Genomic DNA, 21,965 nt, shown 5'->3' with positions numbered 1-21,965 from the left:
CATCCAGCAGCTGTGACTCAGAACCAAAAGCTCAGGGACAGCAATGCACTGCCCACCAGGGATGTGGACATTGCACAGCTGCACGGCCCGCAGAAGCCCTCCCCCATCCCCTCCTTGTCCCATCTCTTGGCAGCCCACCTGTGTCTCAGGGTCTGCCTAGGTCCGTGCTCTGGGGGACTGTCCCTACACAAGCTGCCCCTGCTCCGCCAGGCTGAGGTCCACCATGTCCTGACCCACCAGTAGCCAAGAGGCCACCGCCCGCGTCACAGTCACCCCTGTGGATGTCCTCCCAGCTCCATGACCCCTGCAGGCGTCTCAGTCTTTGCCTGAACCAACTCCAGAGCATCACCCAGGCCCAGAGGCCGCCTCCCAAATAAGGGAGAGCCTAGGGACTGCTGCCTGGAAGGGCCGGGCCCACCAAGCAGCCATGGACAATGCTGGGGTTTGCAGAGCAGGCCTGCCCTGCCCTGGGTCAGATGGGGAGCCTGTGCCCCGCACCTGTGTCTGCATAGAGCCCAAGAACGCGGAAATCCGCGAGGCACCACAGTGCAGGTGCCACATTTGCCCCCAAAGCAGCGGTGGTCTGAGGGCTGGGCATAGGCTGACCCTCGGCTAGGAGGCGGCCTCGGGCTCCCGAAGCACTGCCTGGCCCAGGGTGAGTGCAGCAGCCTGAGAAGCCAAGGCTGCCTCCTTCGTGGGTGTCTGCAGGAGGGACTCCACCCTGGGGGCCTTCCCCAGCCTACTGGAGGCCATACACCAAGAGAGATCGGAGAGGAAGCCTCAGTGCTGAGTGACTCCCAGACCCCATGCTGACCCTGCCCGGGAGCTGGCCGGGGTGATGTGCACACTGTGACTTCAGCCCAAATGATCACCTGAAAATCATCAACATCCAGGTCAGTTCTTGTTCCCCAAGGTACAAATGCCACAGACGACGGGCCTGGTGTGGGGGCCCATCCACAGGAGGGCTGGGCATGGTGAGAGGCGTCAGATGAGAGCCCCGTGGGGATGCCGCGCCTGCGCTAACACCGGCACCGTCCGCCCCGTGAGGACGCCCTGGGGACGCCGCACCTCCGCTAACACCAGCACTGCCTGCCTGGTTTTTCTTCTCTGTATTACGGTGAAATACAACATTTACTATGGTGCTCATGGGTCGGTGTAGTCCGTGGCATGAATGCCATCCACACCGCTGTGCAGCCATCACCGCGTCCATCTCCAGAACGCTTCATCTCCCAGCCGGAAGCTCTGACCCCAGGGAACACCAGCTCCCTCCCCCGGCCCCAGCCGCGGCCCCCACCATGCTACCTGCTGTCTGTGAACGTGACTCAGCTAGCGACCTCCTGTGGGTGGAATCACACAGGATTTGCCTTTCAGTAACTGGCTCCTTTCAGTCAGCACAGTGTCTTTGTTATGGACCAAACGTGTCCCCCCCAAATTCCTACATGGAAGCCTTGACCCCCGGCGTGACTAAATTTGGAGACAGGGCCTGTGAGGAGTAATTAAGGTGAGACGAGTTCTTAGGTCGGGCGTGGAGGCTCACACCTGTGATCCCAACACTTTGGGAGACCAGATCAGGAGGAATGCTTGAGCCTAGGAGTTCAAGACCATCCTGTGCAACATAGTAAGACCCCAGTTCTAAAAAATACAAAAATTAGCCAGGCCTGGTGGTGTGGGCCTGGGGTCCCAGCGACTCAGGAAGCTGAGGTGGGAGGACTGCTTCAAGCCTGGGAGTCCTGGGCTGCAGTGAGCTGGACTGGGCTGCCGCACCCCACCTGGGTGACAGAGTACCCAGGTCTCAAAAAATTCAAGAAAAAAATTCAAGAAACTGTCTCAAAAAATTCAAGAAACTGGGCCAGGCACGGTGGCTCATGCCTGTAATCCCAGCACTTTGGGAGGCCGAGGCAGGCGGATCACAAGGTCAGGAGATCGAGACCATGGTGAAACCCCATCTCTACTAAAAATACAAAAAATTAGCCAGGCGCGGAGGTGGGCGCCTGTAGTCCCAGCTACTAGGGAGGCTGAGGCAGGAGAATGGTGTGAACCCAGGAGGCGGAGCTTGCAGTGAGCCGAGATCGTGCCACTGCACTCCAGCCTGGTGGACAGAGTGAGACTCCGTCTCAAAAAAAAAAAAAAAAAATTCAAGAAACTGTAAAAAACAACAGCAACAATGAAACGAGGTGTTAGGGGCAGGGCCCTACGCAGCCGCTGTCCCCAGGAAGAGACCCCAGGATGCTCACACACAGAGAAGTGACCCCAGAGGATACAGAGGAGACAGCATCTGCACCTCGGGGGCCTCAGGAGCCAGTTCTGGACAGCTCAAGTTCAGACTCAGCCCCCAGAACTGAGAGAGCAGGTGCTGCTGCTTGGGGTGTGGTTTTGGTTTTGCTTTGGTTTGAGATAGGGCCTCACTCTTGCCCAGGCTGGAGTGCTCGGCTCACTGCAACCTCCAACTCCTGGGATCAAGCAATTCTCCTGCCTCAGCCTCCCAAAGTGCTGGAACCACAGGTGTGAGCTACTGTGCCCAACCAAAACTCCCTCATTCATTCATTTATTTGGAGATGGGGTCTTGTTCTGTGTCACCCAGGCTGGAGCGCAGTGGCATGATCTCGGCTCACTGCAACATCCACCTCCTGGCTTCAAGCGATTCTCCTGCCTCAGTTTCCCGAGTAGCTGGGACTACAGGTACGTGCCACCACACCTGGTTAATATTTTCCATTTTTAGTAGAGACGGGGTTTCACCATGTTGGCCAGGCTGGTCCCGAACTCCTGACCTCGTGATCCGCCCTCCTCGACCTCTCAAAGTGCTCGGATTACAGGTGTGAGCCACCACACCAGGCAAGTTCTGCTGTTTAAATGGCCCCATCTGCATCCTTCCCTCGTAGCCCAAGGAAAGTAACACAGATGGACTCCAAAGGGCCCCTCTTATTTCCCTGAGCAGAAAACAGCAGGAGGTTTTGGCTTTGTTGTTTCCAAGGTATAACACGAATGTTTCAAACACACAAACACGGGGGTACCAGGAGAGAGCTAATTCTGTAACAAGCAGATGTTAACCAGACGGCTTTGGGAGCCAAGAGGGGGCGGGACCAAGGATGCACGAGCGCAGCCCTCACGCAATGTCACACCGGCGGGCACGAGGGCCGCGGGAAGCCTTGGGGCCTGTACCTGCTTGCTGTCCTGCTCGTTGCCCTTCGGGCCGCCCTCGGCCGGCGAGTCTCTCCGCTTGGCCTGCAACATAAAAAAGAGTCATGTGAGAAAAAAGCAGGGAGGAAATGTGAATTAAAAATATACATATTCGGCCGGGCGCGGTGGCCCAAGCCTGTAATCCCAGCACTTTGGGAGGCCGAGACGGGCGGATCACGAGGTCAGGAGATCGAGACCATCCTGGCTAACACGATGAAACCTCGTCTCTACTAAAAGCTACAAAAAACTAGCCGGGCAAGGTGGCGGGCGCCTGTAGTCCCAGCTACCCGGGAGACCGAGGCAGGAGAATGGCATGAACCTGGGAGGCGGAGCTTGCAGTGAGCTGAGATCCAGCCACAGCACTCCAGCCTGGGTGACAGAGCGAGACTTCGTCTCAAAAAAAAAAAAAAAAAAAAAAAAAAAAAAAAAAAAAAACATATTCAGGCTGGGCACAGTGGCAGCACTTCGGGAGGCTGAGGCGGGTGGATCATCTGAGGTCAGGAGTTCGAGACCAGCCTGGCCAATGAAAACCTGTCTCTACTAAAAATACCAAAAATAGCCAGGCACAGTGGCACATGCCTGTAGTTTCAGCTACTCAAGAGGCAGAGGCAAAAGAATCACTTGAACCCAGGAGGTAAGAGATTACAGTGAACCGAGATGGCACCATTGCACTCCAGCCTGGGCAACAAGAGTGAAACTCCGTCTCAAAAAATAAAATTAAAAATTAAAAAGAGGCCGGGCGCGGTGGCTCAAGCCTGTAATCCCAGCACTTTGGGAGGCCGAGACGGGTGGATCACGAGGTCAGGAGATCGAGACCATCCTGGTCTACACGGTGAAACCCCGTCTCTACTAAAAAAATACAAAAAAAAAAAACTAGCCGGGCGAGATGGCGGGCGCCTGTAGTCCCAGCTACTCGGGAGGCTGAGGCAGGAGAATGGCGTAAACCCGGGAGACGGAGCTTGCAGTGAGCCGAGATCGCGCCACTGCACTCCAGCCTGGGCGACAGAGCGAGACTCCGTCTCAAAAAAAAAAAAAAAAAAAAATTAAAAAGAGGAGAAGTGCTTGAACCTGGGAGGTGGAGGCTGCAGTGAGCCAAGGTCGTACCAATGCACTCCAGCCTGGGTGATAAAGTAAGACTCCGTCTCCCAAAAAAAAAAAAAAAAAAAAAAAAAAACAATACACACACACGTATATGTATATATATACACACCTACTCAGCAGTACTTCTGGTTCTTAAAGATATGTATACACACACACACACACACACACACACACACACACACAGATGTAAGCTCTGCTCAGAATTTAGACAAACGCTATTTTTTTTCTTTTTTGAGACAGGATTTCACTGTCTCCCAGGCTGGAGCACGGTGGTGCGACCTCCCTGGCTAAAGCAATCCTCCTGTCTCAGCCTGCCAAGCTGGGAGCACAGGCATTTGCCAGTGGACCCAGTTAATTTTTCAAAGCTTTCTGTAGAGACAGGGTCTCGTTTTGTTGCCCAGGCTGGTCTTGAACTCCTGACCTCAAGCGATTGTCCCACCTCAGCCTCCTAAAGTACTTGGTTTACAGGCGTGAGCCACTGCAACTGGCCAAGGATGCCAAATCTTGAAGGTTTCATGAAACAGAAGAGACGTCTGAATCTGCTGGCTCCCTGTCGGTTCTCCTAAGTTCCATTTCTTCTTTTTTTTTTTTTTTTTTTTTTTCTTCTGAGACAGTCTCCCTCTGTCGTCCAGGCTGGAGTGCAGTGGCGCAATCTCAGCTCACTGCAGCCTCCTCCTACTGGGTTCAAGCGATTCTCCTGCCTCAGCCTCTGGAGTAGCTGGGACCGCAGGCATGTACCACCATGCCTGGCTAATTTTTGTATTTTTAGTAGAGATGGTGGTTTCACCATGTTGGCCTGGCTGGTCTCGAACTCCTGACCTCAGGTGATCCACCCGCCTTGGCCTCCCAAAATGCTGGAATTACAGGCATGGGCCACCGTGCCCAGCCCTGAGTTCCATTTCTTACATTTAAACGTGGCTCTCTGACCTTGGGTTGGTCTGTGAAGGCAGGGTGCCAGCTCTAGACTCCCTGAACCAACCATAGCGTCAAACCCCAAACCGAGCCACTGGCCTGAGGCAGAGGCTCAGCTGAAGCTCTAAGACATACACGAGGGGTCAGAGTGTGTCACCCCACACATGCCACTCTCTGACAAAAAGATTATTTTGAGTTGAAAGCAGCTGAGAAACAGCAGACGCAGGAACAGCTCTCCGCTCCCTTCCTGCCTCGAAGCCGGGTGTGAATTCCCTCTGTGAAGGTGCCCTCTCCCCTCTCCACACCAGGAGGAGAGGCTGCGTAACCAACCTCACTGAAGTTACTCTTACCTTCCGCCAGTCTCCCCCATAGCCTTAACTTCCTAGGAGCCCAATCCCCTCTTCTCCCCTCTTTTTTTTTGAAAGAGTCTCACTCTGTCACCAGACTGGAGTGAACCGGTGGGAACTCAGCTCACCACAACCTCCGTCTCCTGGGTTCAAGCAATTCTCCTGCCTCAGCCTCCTGAGTAGCTGAGATTACAGGCATCCACCACCACACTTGGTTAATTTTTGTATTTTTAGGATAGACAGGGTTTCACCATGTTGGCCAGGCTGGTCTCAAACTCCTGACCTCAGGTGATCTGCCTGCCTCAGCCTCCTGAAGTGCTGGGATGACAGGCATGAGCCACCGCCCCCGGCCTAGTGGCAAGGATTTTCTAGACTCTTCTAGAAGAGCCACGAACTCCACAGACTGCCCGCGACCACATTGCTGAAAACTCATATCCATCCACATCCCTAACAGTTCAACTAAACCAAAGGACACTTGGTATTGTCCTGGGAACACCGTTCACTTACGTTTCCCGGCTGGCCGCTGCCCGTGGAGGCAGGACTTGTGAGGTGGAGGTCGCGACAGCCCCAGTCATTCACCATCCCCAGGCTCTCTGCAAGGACAGGGGAGCAGCAGGCTCTGAGGGCCACTGGTGGGTGACAGGAACACGCAGCAGTCTCTGCACCACACGTCAGGGCCGAGCATGCGCGGCCTTGTCACAATCATCCCTCAGGGGTGCAGCAGAGGACGGCTGGGCAATGACAGGGGACGCCCAGGGCAACGGGACCCTCAGGCCTTAGACCAGTTTTTCATGTTTTTAACACTAAAAGCAATGTTTAAAATGTGAACAAGAAGAGCTTCCCTCCCTACTAAAATCAAAAACAAAGGAAAATTTGAGCTTGCAACCACACGCAGAAAACCTAGAACCCAAACCCCCGGCTGCGAGGAGGCCGCGTGGGTTCCCACTGGGGCTTGTTCCTGCTGCTGGGAACTTATTAGGGACCACGTGATCCAAAGCTAAACCCTCATCCTCTAGACAGCAGACGGCTCTGGAAAGCACGGGCTCACCCCAGCAACCCTTGCTCAAGGGTCTCTGCTGTCTCCCCGGGGGAGCTGGGGTGGACAGACCCCTCTCTCCACAAGGGTGGTGCTGCTCCTGAGTGGGCGCTCAGGAAGATGGCAGTCTCAGGGCAAGGCCCAGGCAGCGGGGGGCAGAAGGTCCCAGCTTGGATGCCCAGGAGGCAGGTGGGGGCGCCAGCTGGCCCACACCAGAACTCAGCCTCCATGCTCAGGGCCCCATCGTGCCTGGAGACAGGGTCCCTGCAGGTTCCACCTGGCCTGGCCCATGCCGGCGTGGAGGGAACCCAGCCTCACGTGGCACAAACACCCCAGGGAGCCTCCATGGGCATGTCAGGGACCCCCCACCCCCAACCACAGTGCTGAGCTCCCGCCCGTCTTCCAGGTCCTCGTGGCCAGCTCCGGGTCGTCAGTAACTCCAGTGAGGGCCTGCAGAGCCGCAGAACCTGCTAAGGTGAACCTGCCACAGGGACGGTCACTCACTCTCAATGTGTGCAAAAGCGCAGAAGGGGCCGCGTGGGCAGTACCCGGTTTGGCGCATGTCGTTGCATTTCGTAGATTTGTAGATCTGGGGGAAGAAATGAAATAAAGACACTTGATTGGATGTGGGATCCTGTGGAAAGATCGCGGCTGGCATCGTCCCAAGGTAGAGGATGAAGCTCCAAGCCACAACAAGACACCTCTGAAAAGGGGGTGTGGGCCCTGCCTCCTCCACTGTGTGCCCTTGGTCCCCACATCCCTCCTCTCTGCACAGCCGACCCACAGGGAACAGGCACATGTGTGGGCCATTCCCGCAGCATCTGCCCTCCAGTCACGGGCAAGGTCATTTCCCTGCTGATCTTTTCTGAAAGATGTACCAAATTCAGAGACTGGCATGCAGCAGGTGCCCAATAAGTGCCTATTAAAAGAAGCGCGTCTCTGTTCCCTGACCAGACCCACTGACACTTCACCTCGGGTGACAGCCCCTCTCATGGGTCAACAACACTTAAGACCCAGCAAGGGACAGACCGGCCTAGAAGCCCCCAGTCCACCTTCAGAGGGCCTGGCCCAGCCCCTCCTGCTCCACAGCTCTCCGGGGAGGACACAACAACTGGCACACCTGGCCCCCAGTGCCCACACCTGCCTGGGTCCCAGCAGGCAGCCTCTCTCCTGACCTTCAGCCTGGCCACCCCCGCTGCCACGGCTCTCCCACCACGAGGTACCCGTGGAGGCTCGATTGCTTGTTCATTTTGTTTGTTTTTTGAAAAAGTATCGCTCTGTTGCCCAGGCTGGAGTGCAGTGGCATGATCTCGACTCAATGCAACATCTGTCTCCCGAGTTCAAGCGATTCTCCTGCCTCAGCCTCCCAAGTAGCTGGGATTACAAGCACGTGCCACAATATCTGGCCAATTTTTTTTTTTTGAGACAGAGTCTGGTTCTGTCCCCCAGGCTGGAGTGCAGTGGCGTGATCTCAGCTCACCGCAAGCTCTGCCTCCCAGGTTCACGCCATTCTCCTGCCTCAGCTGGGGCTACAGGCACCCGCCACCACGCGCGGCCATTTTTTTGTATTTTTATTAGAGATGGGGTTTCATCATGTTAGGCAGGATAGTCTCGGTCTCCTGACCTCGTGATCCGCCCGCCTTGGCCTCCCAAAGTGGTGCGATTACAGACGTGAGCCACCGCGCCCGGCCGCCTGGCTAATTTTTTGTAGTTTTAGTAGAGATGGGGTTTCACCATATTGGCCAGGCTGGTTTCAAACTCCTGACCTCAGGTGATCTGTCCACCTCGGTCCCCCAAAGGGCTGGGATTACAGGCATGAACCACCGTGCCCGGCCTGTTCATTTTTTTTCGGGGGAGGCGGGAAGGAGTCTGGCTCTGTCACCCAGGCTGGAATACAATGGCGCAATCTCGGCTCACTGCAACCTCCGCCTCCTGGATTCAAGCGATTCTCCTGCCTCAGCCTCCTGAGTAGCTGGGATTACAGGCGCGTGCCACCACGTCCAGCTAATTTTTGTATTTTTAGTAGAGACAGGGGTTCACCATGTTGGCCAGGCTGGTCTCAAACTCCTGACCTCAAGTGATCCACCTGCCTCGGCCTCCCAAAGTGCTGGAATTACAGGCGTGAGCCACTGTGCCTGGCCTGTTCATTTAAATACAAATCTGAGTATGATCCCCTGGCAACTACACCGCTGGGTGGACCACCCATACCCTGCACCTTCTAGTGGAGGCACAGGCCTGGCTCCAGCTCAGGCTGCCCCCTTCAGCCCCAGGAACTTCCTGCCTGGGAAGAGTTCTTATTCAGCTGGGGCAGGGCCCAGGTGGGAGGGTTTATGTCACTCAGGATTTACGGGGCGGCTGTGACCCATGTGGTGCCAGCTCCACTCAGCGGGGTACGGGAGATTGGGGTCTGCAGCCAGGCCTGTGTGAACGAACACAGAAAAGGCTCCAGATGCCGGACTCCCGACAGGCCCCTGGTGGCACCGCTGAGTGTGTGGTCACCGACACCCAAAAGGCATGATGCGTGTCCGTGACGACATGTGTCAAGAAAAGACAAGAAGCAGCGCCGGGTCCCTCCCAGCCCCTGCGCGCCTCCCCCTTGGCTCAGGTTTTCACGTTTTTTAGACGTGAAAGACAGAGTCTTGCTCTGTCCCCCAGGCTGGAGTGCAGTGGCGCAATCTCAGCTCACTGCAACCTCTGCCTCCCGGGTTCAAGTGATCCTCGCACCTCGGCCTCCGGAGTAACTGGGATTACAGGCGCACACCACTACACCCAGCTAATTTTTGTATTTTTAGTGGAGACATGTTGACCAGGCTGGTTTCAAACCTCCGACCTCAAGTGATTTGCCCGCCTCGGCCTCCCAAAGCACTGGGATTACAGTGTGATCCACCGTGCCCAGCCTGCATATATATATATATACACATACATTTTTTTTTCTTGAGGCAGAGTCTCGCTCTGTGACCCAGGCTGGAATGCGGTGGCATGATCTCGGCTCACTGTAAGCTCCGCCTCCCAAGTTCATGCCATTCTCCTGCCTCAGCCTCCCAAGTAGCTGGGACTACAGGCATCTGCCACCACGCCCGGCTAATTTTTTTGTATTTTTAGTAGAGACGGGGTTTCGCCAGGATGGTCTCGATCTCCTGACCTAGTGATCCGCCTGCCTCGGCCTCCCAAAGTGCTGGGATTACAGGCTTGAGCTACTGTAATATTGTAATATTGTACAGGATTACGGGCGTGAGCTACTGCGCCCGGCCCTGAATATGTATGTTTTTAATTAACATTTTCTCCCTGCTTTTTTCCCACGATTCTTTTCTGTTGCAGGCCAAGCGGAGAGACTCGCCAGCTGAGGGCAGCCTGAAGGCCAGCAAGCAAGACAGCAAGCAGGTACAGCCCTCATGCCCCCCCTAGGCTTCCCGCCCCGTGCCAGCCCTCAGCCACGGTTAATCACTGTTCTTTCTGTGTGATGAGCCGCGCTGTGAAACCCTCGGCTTCTCCGGGGCCTTCCAGCAATCCCTGCACCTGGGGGGTCAGAGGGACGTACCTCGGGATGGAACTGCTGCTCCGTGCGGGAGTGGCAATACTGGCAGCCGTCACCGCCGTCGCAGCGCGAGGGCTCCCCCCACTCATCCCCGTGCTTCACACTGGGGCAGGGCGTGGACCTGGGGATGAGGAGGTGTCAGGGGGACACGGAGGACTTGGCTCCCCCACTCATCCCCGTGCTTCACGCTGGGGCAGGACCTGAGGATGAGGAGGTGTCGGGGGACACAGGAGGACATGGCTGCCCCCGTGTGCCCAGAGGTGTCCGCCTCCCATCAGGAGGGGCCTCAGGCCTAGGGCCCTGGAGTGACCAGCAACCCAGCTCTGCGCTCATGGACACGCAGGCCCGGCCAGTGCCAGGATGGGGTCAGGAGCCCCAGGGCTGTTCTGCACGGAATTTAACTTGAGTCTGAGTCAGAGCCACCCTCACAGACTTGGAGAACGCAGGGAAGATGCAGTCGAACTTCCTGGGGGCAGTGAGGCCGGGCACCCGGACAGCACGGGGCTGTCTCGTCAACCTTCTATAATATACAAGTGAGAGTTTTGATCCCACAATTTAAAAATCCTCACCAATTTCCAATTACCTATGTTCCTACTGCAGTGAACTGAAATGCACCACCACACTCCAGCCTGGGCAACAGAGAGACTGTCTCATAAAAAATCAAAATCCTCTACTCTTCATGGAATTTCTAGCAGCTTTATTGTAACTGGCTTGGATTTATGGAAAACGTAAGTGCCTACTGAAGAAAAGAATTTTTCTTTTCTTTCCATGACAGGCGATGACAAAAACCTAGAGACTCATTTGTGGTTTGTTCTACAGTTGTTGAGGTCCCTCAACCTGGACGCTGCTCAGAGGGAGACGGAATGTGGCAAAACAAGGAGGGGGTCCTTCCCATGGGGGCACAGGCGCCCTCCAGGGCATCCTTCCCATGGGGGCATAGGCGCCCTCCAGGGCACATGAGGCAGCACCAGGTCATTCAGAAGAGAGGGTGGTTCTCTGCTCAAAGGAAGAGCTGGACACAGACAGGGCCTCAGGGAGGCCAAGGTCATGGTCCAGTCATCCAGACACCCTGTGGGGTCTGTACCCCTCCACCCCCGTCTCAGGTGCAAATTGCAGATGGCAGGCAGGCCAGGCCAGGCACAACCAGAAGGCCGGGCTGGGGCAAGGAGGAGAAAGGGGCTTCAGAGGCAAGCAGGCTGCGAGGCACCAAACCCGCAGGCCAGACCCAGGGACAGTTGGGGCTCAGGCAGTGGAGGAAGGTCCTTTGTGCACCCTGGGCAGGGCGACCCTTGGGTTGTTGGCCGTGGGACTCAGCCTAAGGACCCGGTGTCCCAGCTACCAGCTGTGAAGACGAGGTCGATCCCAGGTGACGACAACGTCAGAGCGCCTGGGGTTTGGGCAGGGAGACAGCATGCGGCCCACGGCTCGGAGAGCGCGGCTGCGACCAGAGGCACAGGTGGGGCACACGGGGGTCCCTCCTGCAGTGCTCCGTCCCCTTGCCTGGCAGAGGGGCCCCGGTAGGGGACTGCATGGGAGCCGCTGAGCATGGGTGGGGAGGCCCGTCCCGGGTGGGGAAGCCCGTCCCCGGGACAGACGCGTGGGCCTCCACGGCGCCTCCCACAGCCACTGTGCTTGGAGATGCCCTCCCCTCCCGGGGATGATGGTGCCACAAGGGCAGCCCTCCCATTAGAACCCTGGGGTGGGCAGTGTGGGCCACGGGCCAGGAAGGACGCCCACCAGCCGGGGTCCTCTGAGCACGGTCCCGCAGGCTCACCTGTACTGGAACCGCCGGGGGTTGCGCCGCCTGTCCCGGCTGTTGTGGTAGTGCGGGCATGCGTAGCCCTGGCGACACAGGCGCGGTGGCTTCGGGCACTGCTCTGTCTTGTAGCTGCCCAGCACGAAGTTGGCGTCTGAAAAATGGGCCACACGGTGACTGAGCAGTGTGACTGGAGGCAACGCCGGGCACAGGAGACCGAAGGTGGGAGGACGTGGCTGTCCCCCAACGGAAGGAGCTGCAGGAGCACTCGGGGAGCGCAGACACGCGCCACGGCACATGCGGACCTCAAAGACTCAGGCTTGGCCGGACACGGTGGCTCAAGCCTGTAATCCCAGCACTTTGGGAGGCCGAGACGGGTGGATCACGAGGTCAGGAGATCAAGACCATCCTGGCGAACACGGTGAAACCCCGTCTCTACTAAAAAAATACAAAAAACTAGCTGGGCGAGGTGGCAGGCGCCTGTAGTCCCAGCTACTCGGGAGGCTGAGGCAGGAGAATGGCATAAACTCGGGAGGCGGAGCTTGCAGTGAGCCGAGATCCGGCCACCCCACTCCAGCCTGGGCCACAGAGGAGACTCCGTCTCAAAAAAAAAAAACCACTCAGGCTCCGTGAGGGAAGCCGGGCCCAAAGGCCACGTGCTGTGATTCTGTTTATGTGAAAACAAACGCCCAGAACTAGGGAACCCACAGAGACGGAGTGGAGCCAAGACTACCAGGGGTGTGAGGGAGTCCTGCTGCGGGTATGCGGTTTCCTTGATGGGGGATAAAAACGTTCTCCAACTATATAAAGGAAATGGTTGCACAGCTTTGTGAGTATGCTTAAAAAACAGAGAAACGCACACCCTGAAATGCCGCACGTTGAGCCTCATGCACACCACAGCCTCTGGGTGACAAGCACACCTCAATGTGGGTTCACTGCTGGTAACAAGCGTACCTTGCAGTGCAGGAGGTTCATGGCAGGAGACGCTGAGGGGGCAGGGGGCGTTCGGGAAATCTATTTTGCTACTCAGTTTTGCTGTGAACCGAAAACTGCTCTAAAAAATAAAGCCTAGTTTTAGAAGTCATTCACTGGGCACTGGGCCGGACGTGGTGGCTCACGCCTGTAATCCCAGCACTTTGGGAGGCCGAGGTAGGTGGATCACAAGGTCAGGAGTTCAAGAGCAGCCTGGCCAACACGGTGAAACCCCATCTCTACTAAAAATAAAAAATTAGCCGGGCATGGTGGTGGTGCCTGCCTGTAATCCCAGCTACTCAGGGGGCTGAGGCAGGAGAATGGCATGAACCTGGAAGGCAGAGCTTGCAGTGAGCTGAGATTGTGCCACTGCACTCCAGCCTGGGCAGCAGAGAGAGAGACTCCCTCTCAAAAAAAAAAAAAAATTGCTGCCATACGAAGCGTCCAGAATAGACAAATTCATAGAGCTGGGATGCAGGCCAGTGGGTACAGGGGTCAGTGAGGGGATGGGGAGGAAGTGCTCATAAGCCGGGGGGGGGGGTTCCTTTTGCAGGGATGGAATGTTCTGGAACTAGAGAGTGGTGGCAGCTGCACAACACTGCAAATGTGCTAAATGCCACTGAACTGTACACTTAAAAATGGTGCATTTTATGTTATGTGCATTTTACCCGCTTTTTTTTTTTTTTTTTGAGATGGAGTCTCTGTTGCCCACGCTAGAATGCACTGGTGTGATCTTGGCTCACTGCAACCTTCACCTCCCGGGTTCAAGAGATTCTCCAGCCTCAACCTCCCAAGTAGCTCGGATTACAGGCGCCCACCACCAGAACCGGCTAATTTTTTGTATTTTTAGTAGAGATGGGGTTTCACCATGTTGGCCAGGCTGGCCTCGAACTCCTGACCTCAAGTGATCCACTCACCTCAGCCTCCCAAAGTGATGAGATTACAGGCATGAGCCAGTGCCCCCGGCCTTACTACATTTTTTTTCAAATCAAACTCTCCCCTGCATATAACCTCGTCTATGTGCCAGCCAGGAATGCACGTCCCCCAGCTCCGAGGGACAGCCCCCTGGTCCATGCATTTCCAGCCAAGTCCGGGGTTCGAAAGCTGCTGTCTAGAGCACCACCCCAGAGAGGCGCACGGCTGGGGGCTCTGCTGGGCATCCTGGTGGGTGCCTGGTGGGCGCCCCGGCTCTGGGACACGACGCCCCACAAGTTCCGGGGGAGCTGTGCTACTGCCCCCTTGGCCACTTGGTCAATAGCCAACCCCACAGAGATGTCAGTTGCCACGGAGATTCAGAGCAGGTGTGGGGAAGGCACCTCGGCCCAAATCCCACTCAGCACCCACCCCTGTGGGGGAGGGGTTGGTATTGGACTCCATGAACCTCAGGTTCCCTGTCCGATCTGCTTGCACATAAACTGAAAAGCATGGAGAACTGAGTGGCCCAAGCTGTTCTTGTGCTGTGCCCGCCGCCCCCCCGCCCCCCCCGCCCTCAGCTGCGGCCGTGGAGTTACCTTGCCACCGGGGGTCCTCGCTCAGGATCTTCTCAATCATGGCCTGGCTGGCCAAGACCCCAGGCTGCAGATCCGGGACCCCTTCCCCGCTGCCCAGCTGGCCGTTCTGCAAGGCTTCCTGGGCCTGCAGCTCCCTGCAAGCCGAGGACACAGTGGTCACAGCTCTGCGTCCTGAGCCTCCAAAGCTGAGACGAGGTCACTGCAGGGCACGCTCCCCTCCCACCACTGCACAGAGAGGCTGCGGCCGAAGGTTCAGGACGGAGTCTCAGTGTGTAGGCGCTCCCCTGTCCTGGCCCACAGTCCTCATCCAAATCCCAACCACTTTACTTTGTTTGCTTTGTTTTATCTGAGACAGGGTCTGGCTCTGCCCCCAGGCTGGAGTGCGGTGACGCAACCACCGCTCACTGCAGCCTCCACCCCCCGGGCTCAAGCAATCCTCCCACCTTGGCCTCCCAGAGCACTGGGATTACATGTATGAGCCACTACACTCGGCCCCACCCATGTAAAAGCGGACTCTTCTTTGGGCAGGATTTGCTTTCCTGCAGCCCCAGACTGTGCTGAGTTCGTTCTCCTGGAAAGCAGTGCCTCACAGCCTCAACCCCACTAAGCTGCCCACCGGACCCAGAGAAGAAACACCCAGTGAGAAGAAGTGAGGGATTGTCTCATTAGAAATAACATCCAGGCCGGGTACAGTGGCTCATGCCTATAATCCCAGCACTTTAGGAGGCCGAGGCATGTGGATCCGGAGGTCAGGAGATCCAGACCATCCTGGCTAACACGGTGAAACCCCGTCTCTACCAAAAATACAAAAAAACCCCAGGTGTGGTGGCGGGCGCCTATAGTCCCAGCTACTCGGGAGGCTGAGGCAGGAGAATGGCGTGAACCTGGGAGGCGGAGCTTGCAGTGAGCCGAGATCGCGCCACTGCACTCCAGCCTGGGTGACAGAGCAAGATTCCATTCCGCAAAACAAAAAAAGAAAAGAAAAAAGAAAGAAGTAACATGCAGAGGCTGGGCCTGGTAGCTCACGCCTGTAATCCCAGTACTTTGGGAGGCTGAGGTGGGAGGATCACTTGAGGTCAGGAGTTCGAGACCGGCCTGGCCAAAATGGTAAAACCCCGTCTCTACTAAAAATACAAAAAATTAGCTTGGCTGGCACCTGTAATCCCAGCTACTCAAGAGGCTGAGACAGGAGAATCACCTGAACCTGGGAGGCAGAGGTTGCAGTGAGCTGAGATCGTGCCACTGAACTCCAGCCTGGGTGACAGATAGAGACTCTGCCTCAAAAAAAAAAAAAAAAAAAAAAAAAGGTCTGGGCGAGGTGGCTCACACCTGTAATCCCAGCACTTTGGGAGGCCAAGGCAGGCGGATCACAAAGTCAAGAGATCGAGACCATCCTGACTAACATGGTGAAACCTGGTCTCTACTAAACGTACCAAAAAAAAAAAAATTAGCTGGGCGTGGTGGTGGGTGCCTGTAGTCCCAGCTACTCGGGAGGCTGAGGCAGGAGAATGGTGTGAACCCAGGAGGCGGAGCTTGCAGTGAGCTGAGTTGCGCCACTGCACTCCAGCCTGGAGACAGAGCAAGACTCCGTCTCAAAAAAAAAAAAAAAAGGACTAACATCCAGACTCAGAAACAAATTCTGGAAGAGAGAGATTTGGGCCAGCAGAGCCTGCAGCAGCAGGCAGGCAAGCCACTGGCGAGTGCCCGCTCGTGGATGCTCACTCACCTGACATCACACACAGGCGGCCGCAGGTCCAGGGGGCCGTGCGCGAAGGCACAGTGCAGCCCGTTCTTCACGCAGTGGCCACGCGCATCCGTCTCGTGGATGCAGGTTCCTGTCTTGTAGTAACGCAGGTGGTATTTGCGTTCCGTGTCCCCTGTTGTCCGGTGCAGGTAGGGACACCTGGGGAGCAGAGGGGCACGTAACGCCTGGTTCTCACGGACCCAGAGGCAGCCCTACTAAGCTCCCTGAGTCCACGCCCTGTCAGCACGCGGCAAGCAGTGAATTCCCTTCCCTTCTCCCAGATTCCTGTTCTGATCAGGACGGACACACTGAACACAGCACCTGTCCCCAAAAGTGGAACTGCTCAGGTACACAGACCACCGCAAACCCCCAACCAGTCAAACACAGACCACCGCAAACCCCCAGTGAGCCAAACACAGCAGGAAACACAACGCTGAATTTCCACAAAGCTCATCCTTCCTAATGTTCAAATAAACTTTTAAACCTGTGTAGGAATGAGAGTTCACGCCCTGCACACAGGCTGCATCACCTTCCTGACCAGTCACTGTCACAAAGTGGGGGCCCCTCCTGCCCAGCGTCCTGCTGCTTTCAGGGACACCAGGAGGGAGGTAGGGGAGGGGATAAGCACAGGGCCCTGGACGCGGCTAGGGGAGACAAGGGGCATGGGCAGAAGAGGAGGCAGATGGCGTGGTGGGGAGCACAGGTGAGGCAGCGTCGCCATCCCATGGGCCACCTGCAGGCCCAGAGCCATGCTCCTGGGGAGTCACAGGCGGCTCCTGGAGCAGGATGGGGCGCAGTGGGGAGGGGAAGCAGCAGCCAAGGCTCAAGTCATAGACAGGCAGCAGCAACGAAGACAAGGAGATGACACAAACCGCTCTGGCATTCCTGGGCGCCTCCAGGTAGGTCACTCCAGAAGGAGGCAAGGGGACACACAGAGGACCACCAACAGGCATGGTGCCGAGCCCTGGCTGGTCACAGAATCACCCTGAGTGGCCTGAGGGCCAAGGCAGAGGATGACAGGGGCCGTCACTGCAGGTCCCCAAATGTAAGGACTCAAACCTTCAACTCCAGCTCCGGCTGGGGAGCTCCGTGAGGGCCCCGCCCACCTCGCTGTGCACAGGGCTGCAGCCTGGACACTAGGAGCTCCAGCCAGGGATGGCTGGGGACCAAGAGCGATTCAGCAACACCAGGTCTAGCCCCATCCTCTAAGGTCAGGAAATAGAGACCCAGAGTTCAGAGAGCCCAACCCAGGCTCCACCGGGCACCTGTGATGTGCCAGACACTGAAAGCTGAGGGGGATAGAGGCAGAAGAAGGGGTGCCCGGCTGGCTCTCAGGGTCCCCAGGAGCCAGCCAAGCAAAAGTCACATTAGAACGCTACCCTGGTACCCAGCAATCCTGCTCCTAAGTACACATCCAAAAAACCCAAAGGCAAGGTCTTCAAGAGACACCTGCATACCCATGTTCACAGCAGCGTCAATCGCAAGAGCCAAGATGGGGAAACCACTGAAGTGGGCGCTGATGGAGCCAGTAAGGAAAGTGTGGGCTGGGCCGGGCGCGGTGGCTCAAGCCTGTAATCCCAGCACTTTGGGAAGCCGAGACGGGCGGATCACGAGATCAGGAGATTGAGACCATCCCGGCTAACACGGTGAAACCCCGTCTCTACTAAAATACAAAAAAAAAAAAAACTAGCCGGGCGAGGTGGCGGACGCCTATTGTCCCAGCTACTCTGGAGGCTGAGGCAGGAGAATGGCGTGAACCCGGGAGGCGGAACTTGCAGTAAGCTGAGATCCGGCCACTGCACTCCAGCCTGGGCGACAGAGCGAGACTCCGTCTCAAAAAAAAAGGAAAGTGTGGGCTTCTGTCCACACAATGGGGCAAACGCGGGCTTCCGTCCACACAACGGGGCAAACAGGGGCTTCCGTCCACACAACGGGGCAAACGCGGGCCTCCGTCCACACAACGGGGCAAACGTGGGCCTCCGTCCACACAACGGGGCAAACGCCGGCCTCCGTCCACACAACAGGGCAAACGCCGCCCTCTGTCCACACAATGGGGCAAACGCGGGCCTCCGTCCACACAACGGGGCAAACGCCGGCCTCCGTCCACACAACGGGGCAAACGCCGCCCTCTGTCCACACAATGGGGCAAACGCAGGCCTCTGTCCACACAATGGGGCAAACGCCGGCCTCTGTCCACACAATGGGGCAAACGCGGGCCTCCGTCCACACAATGGGGTATTTTTCAGCCTTGGAAGGGCTGGCACACTGGCTGACACCTGTAACCTCAGCACTTGGGGAGACAGAGATAGGAGGATTGCTTGAGTCTAGGGGTTCAAGACTAGCCTGGGCAACATGGTGAGTCCCTAACTCTACAAAAAATTTAAAAATTAGCCCAGCGTGGCGATGGATACCTGTGGTCTCAGCGACTTGGGAGGCTGAGGAGGGAGGATAGCTTAAGCCCAAAAGGCCGAGGCTGCATTGAGTCGTGATTGTGCCACTACACTTCAGCATGGGCAACAGAGCGAGACCCTGTCTCACAAAAAAAAAAAAAAAAAAAAAAAAAAAGGAGAGGAAGGGAGGGAGGGAGAGAGAGGAGGGGAGGGAGAAAGGAAGGAAGAAAGGAAGGCAGCCAGCCAGCCAGTCAGCCAGCCAGCTGGGTACAGTGGCTCACGCCTGTAATCCCAGCACTTTGGGAAGACGAGGCGGGTGGATCACGAGGTCAGGAGTTCAAGACCAGCCTCGCCAGGATGATGGAACCATCTCTACTAAAAATACAAAATTAGCCGGGCATGACAGCAGGTGCCTGTAATCCCAGCTACTGGAGAGGCTGAGGCAGAGAATCACTTGAACCTGGGAGGTGGGGGTCGCAGTCAGCCAAGATCGCACCACTGTACTCCAACCTGGGTGACCAGAGCAAAAGTCTGTCTCAAAAAAAAAGAAAAAGAAAAGAAAAACTGGAAAAAGATTTAGGAAAATGCCTTACTCTTGCGGACACCTAGGAGTGAGAGGGAATACCTAAGAGAAAGCTCACGGATGCCCAAGGAGGGGACGCAGGAGCCCCCAGGGGTCGGGTGACACACATGGTTCTCAAACTCATCCGAGACAATCAGTGAGCAGAGCCACCAGACTACACCCAGTGCAGTGCAACAAATATTGGTATTTGTTTTGTTTTGTTTTGTTTTTGAGCAGGAACCGCTCTGCCTCATGCTCCAATGCCCTGGACCCACCGAGACCAGAGGATAGGAGGCAGCCACATCCCGGAGTGCGAGAAGCCCTTCCCTCAGGCAGCTCTTACCTGAACCCAAGGAGGGTGCGCCAGACCCCTTAACACATTCTCCAGACTGCGAGCCACGTGCATCCAAATCACCTGGGAGGCCTGGAGCCCACGCGGTCCCCCCAGCTGGCAGGACGAGGCCCATGGATCTGCACTGCCGGCTGGTTCCCAGGGAACGTGCGAGAACCACCGGGCTTAGGGGACAGGCAGTGTAGATGACTCCCTTCCAGCTGAGGGGGGCCCAAAGCACAGCACAGAAACAGCTTGGGGAAATGGGAGGAACAGGCGCACCCCTATGCCTGGCTATATAGGTATTTGTTTTGTTTTGTTTTGTTTTGTTTTTGAGACGGAGTCTCGCTCTGTCGCCCAGGCTGGAGTGCAGTGGCCCGATCTCGGCTCACTGCAAGCTCCGCCTCCCGGGTTCATGCCATTCTCCTGCCTCAGCCTCCCAAGTAGCTGGGACTACAGGGGCCCGCCACCTCGCCTGGCTAGTTTTTTGTATTTTTTAGTAGAGACGGGGTTTCTCCGTGTTAGCCAGGATGGTCTCGATTTCCTGATCTCGTGATCCGCCCGCCTCGGCCTCCCAAAGTGCTGGGATTACAGGAGTGAGCCACCGCGCCTGGCCGGTTTGTTTTTTTTTTTTTTTTTTTTTTTAGACAAGAGTCTCACTGTCACCCAGGCCAGAGTGCAGTGGGTAATCTTGACTCACTGCAACTTCTGCCTCCTGGGTTTTAGCGATTCTCCTGCCTCAGCCTCCCGAGTAGGTGGGATTACAGGCACCTGCCACCATGCCCAGCTAATTTTTGTATATTTAGTAGAGATGGTGTTTCACCACGTCGACCAGGCTGGTCTTGAACTCCTGACCTCAGGTGATCCGCCTGCCTCAGCATCCCAAAGTGCTGGGGTTACAGGTGTGAACCACCAGGCCCAGCCTAATTTTTTGTAGAGACAGAATCTTGCTCTGTTTCCCATGCCGGTCCCAAACTCCTGGGCTCAAGTGATCCGCTTGCCTAGGCCTCCTAAAGTACTGGGACTGCAGATATGAGCCACCGTGCCCGGATGCCTCTGAGTTTTGAAAACTGCTCTCATGCCCCAGGCCAGCCCCGGGCTTTCTTCTCGCTCCCAAAGCCCAAGCTCATCATGACATCAGTTTAAACAGCAACAACCTACACACCCTGAAGTGAGTAAATCTTTCACCTACGCCTTAGGTCCTAAGGCATTCAACATTTTAAAATTAAATATTGCAATTGGATCTTTTAACAGATCAGACTCCCGGTCGGGCGCAGGGGCTCACGCCTGTCATCCCTGCACTTTGGATGGCTGAGGAGGGTGGATCACCTGAGGTCAGGAGTTAAAGATCAGCCAGGCCAACATGGGGAAACCCCATCTCTACTAAAAATACAAAAAAAAAAAAAGCTAGCTGGGCACGGTGGCTCACACCTGTAATCCCAGCACTTTGGGAGGCCGAGGCGGGCAGATCATGAAGTCAGGAGACTGAGACCATCCTGGCTAACACGGTGAAACTCCGTCTACTGAAAATACAAAAAATTAGCTGGGCATGGTGGTGGGCACCTGTGGTCCCAGCTACTCCAGAGGCGGAGGCAGGAGAATGGTGTGAACCTGGGAAGCGGAGCTTGCAGTGAGCCGAGATTGCACCACTGCACTCCAGCCTGGGCAACAGAGCAAGATTCCATCTCAAAAAAAAAAAAAAAAAAGAAAGAAATGGATACTTAGAAAAGTTTCTCCTCCCACCAGTTCCTCACAGAATGCACAATGGAGACCCAGCTAGGCACACCCTGGACCCATCCAGACAGGAGTTTTCCACCTGCCAGAGTACAGGGGCCTGGGGAGGTCCGACAGGGCAAGCAGGAAGTGTCAGGTCTGCCAGGTGACACCGCCAAACAGAGCTCTGGAAAGAAGACAGAGGCCAGGTGCAGTGGCTCATTCCTGTAATCCCAGCACTTTGGGAGGAGAGGTGGGTGGGTTACTTGAGCCCAGAAGTTCGAAACCAGTAAGACCCCATCCCTGTAAAAAATACAAAAATTCTGCTGGGCATGGTGGTGTGCGCCTATGGTCCCAGCTACTCTGGAGTCTGAGGTGGGAGGATCACTTGAGCTCAAGAGGTTGAGGTTGCAGTGAGCCAAGATCCAGCCTGGGCGACAGAGTGAGGCCCTGTCCAAAAAAAAAAAAAAAAAAAGACAACAAACCTGTGTGTCAACCCGGAAAAGTTGCACCACAGGAATGGGGTGAGCCCGTTTTTTCCTGAGAACAAGAGACCCAGGGTGGCTGCAGGGCCACAGTGCAGGGGCGCTCTTCTGGGCAGGGGTGGGCTGGCAGATGGCCACTGGTTCTGTGGCTACACAGCTGCAGGCCACGTGGATTTTTTTTTTCCCCCAATGAAAATGGGCCTAGAGGCTGGGCATGGTGCCTCACGCCTGTAATCCCAGGACTCTGGAAGGCCGAGGCAGGTGGATCGCTTGAGTCCAGGAGTTGGAGACCAGCCTGTGCAACACAGCAAAACCCCATCTCTATTAAATTACAAGAAAAAAAAAATTTAGCTGGGGGTGGTGGCGCACTTGTGGTCCCCGGTACTCGGTAGG

General features: G+C 56.1%; 1 protein-coding gene across 5 annotated transcripts in view; it reads right to left on the bottom strand.

The window, feature by feature from the left end:
• The window catches only part of UNKL (unk like zinc finger), a 52,867-nt gene that overhangs the window by 22,811 nt on the left and 8,091 nt on the right, over nt 1-21,965 (bottom strand). For 4 of the 5 annotated variants that reach the window (XR_004055315.1, XM_030924313.1, XM_030924314.1 and 1 more), the window contains exons 3-9: nt 16,074-16,250; nt 14,348-14,481; nt 11,883-12,018; nt 10,112-10,229; nt 7,078-7,162; nt 6,045-6,130; nt 3,160-3,222 (exon numbers count right to left, since the gene is read on the bottom strand). Coding sequence is in view for 4 of the 5 variants with exons in the window: in XM_030924313.1 (XP_030780173.1) it covers nt 3,160-3,222; nt 6,045-6,130; nt 7,078-7,162; nt 10,112-10,229; nt 11,883-12,018; nt 14,348-14,481; nt 16,074-16,250 (799 nt within the window). In the remaining variant the exon portion in view is untranslated. The remainder of the gene's footprint in view (nt 1-3,159; nt 3,223-6,044; nt 6,131-7,077; nt 7,163-10,111; nt 10,230-11,882; nt 12,019-14,347; nt 14,482-16,073; nt 16,251-21,965) is intronic. The other variant, XM_030924317.1, reaches the window with a different exon arrangement.

Source organism: Rhinopithecus roxellana, chromosome 20, assembly GCF_007565055.1.
Source record: "Rhinopithecus roxellana isolate Shanxi Qingling chromosome 20, ASM756505v1, whole genome shotgun sequence".
In the NCBI taxonomy this organism is placed as follows: domain Eukaryota; kingdom Metazoa; phylum Chordata; class Mammalia; order Primates; family Cercopithecidae; genus Rhinopithecus; species Rhinopithecus roxellana.
This window is presented reverse-complemented; position numbering and strand designations above follow the sequence as displayed.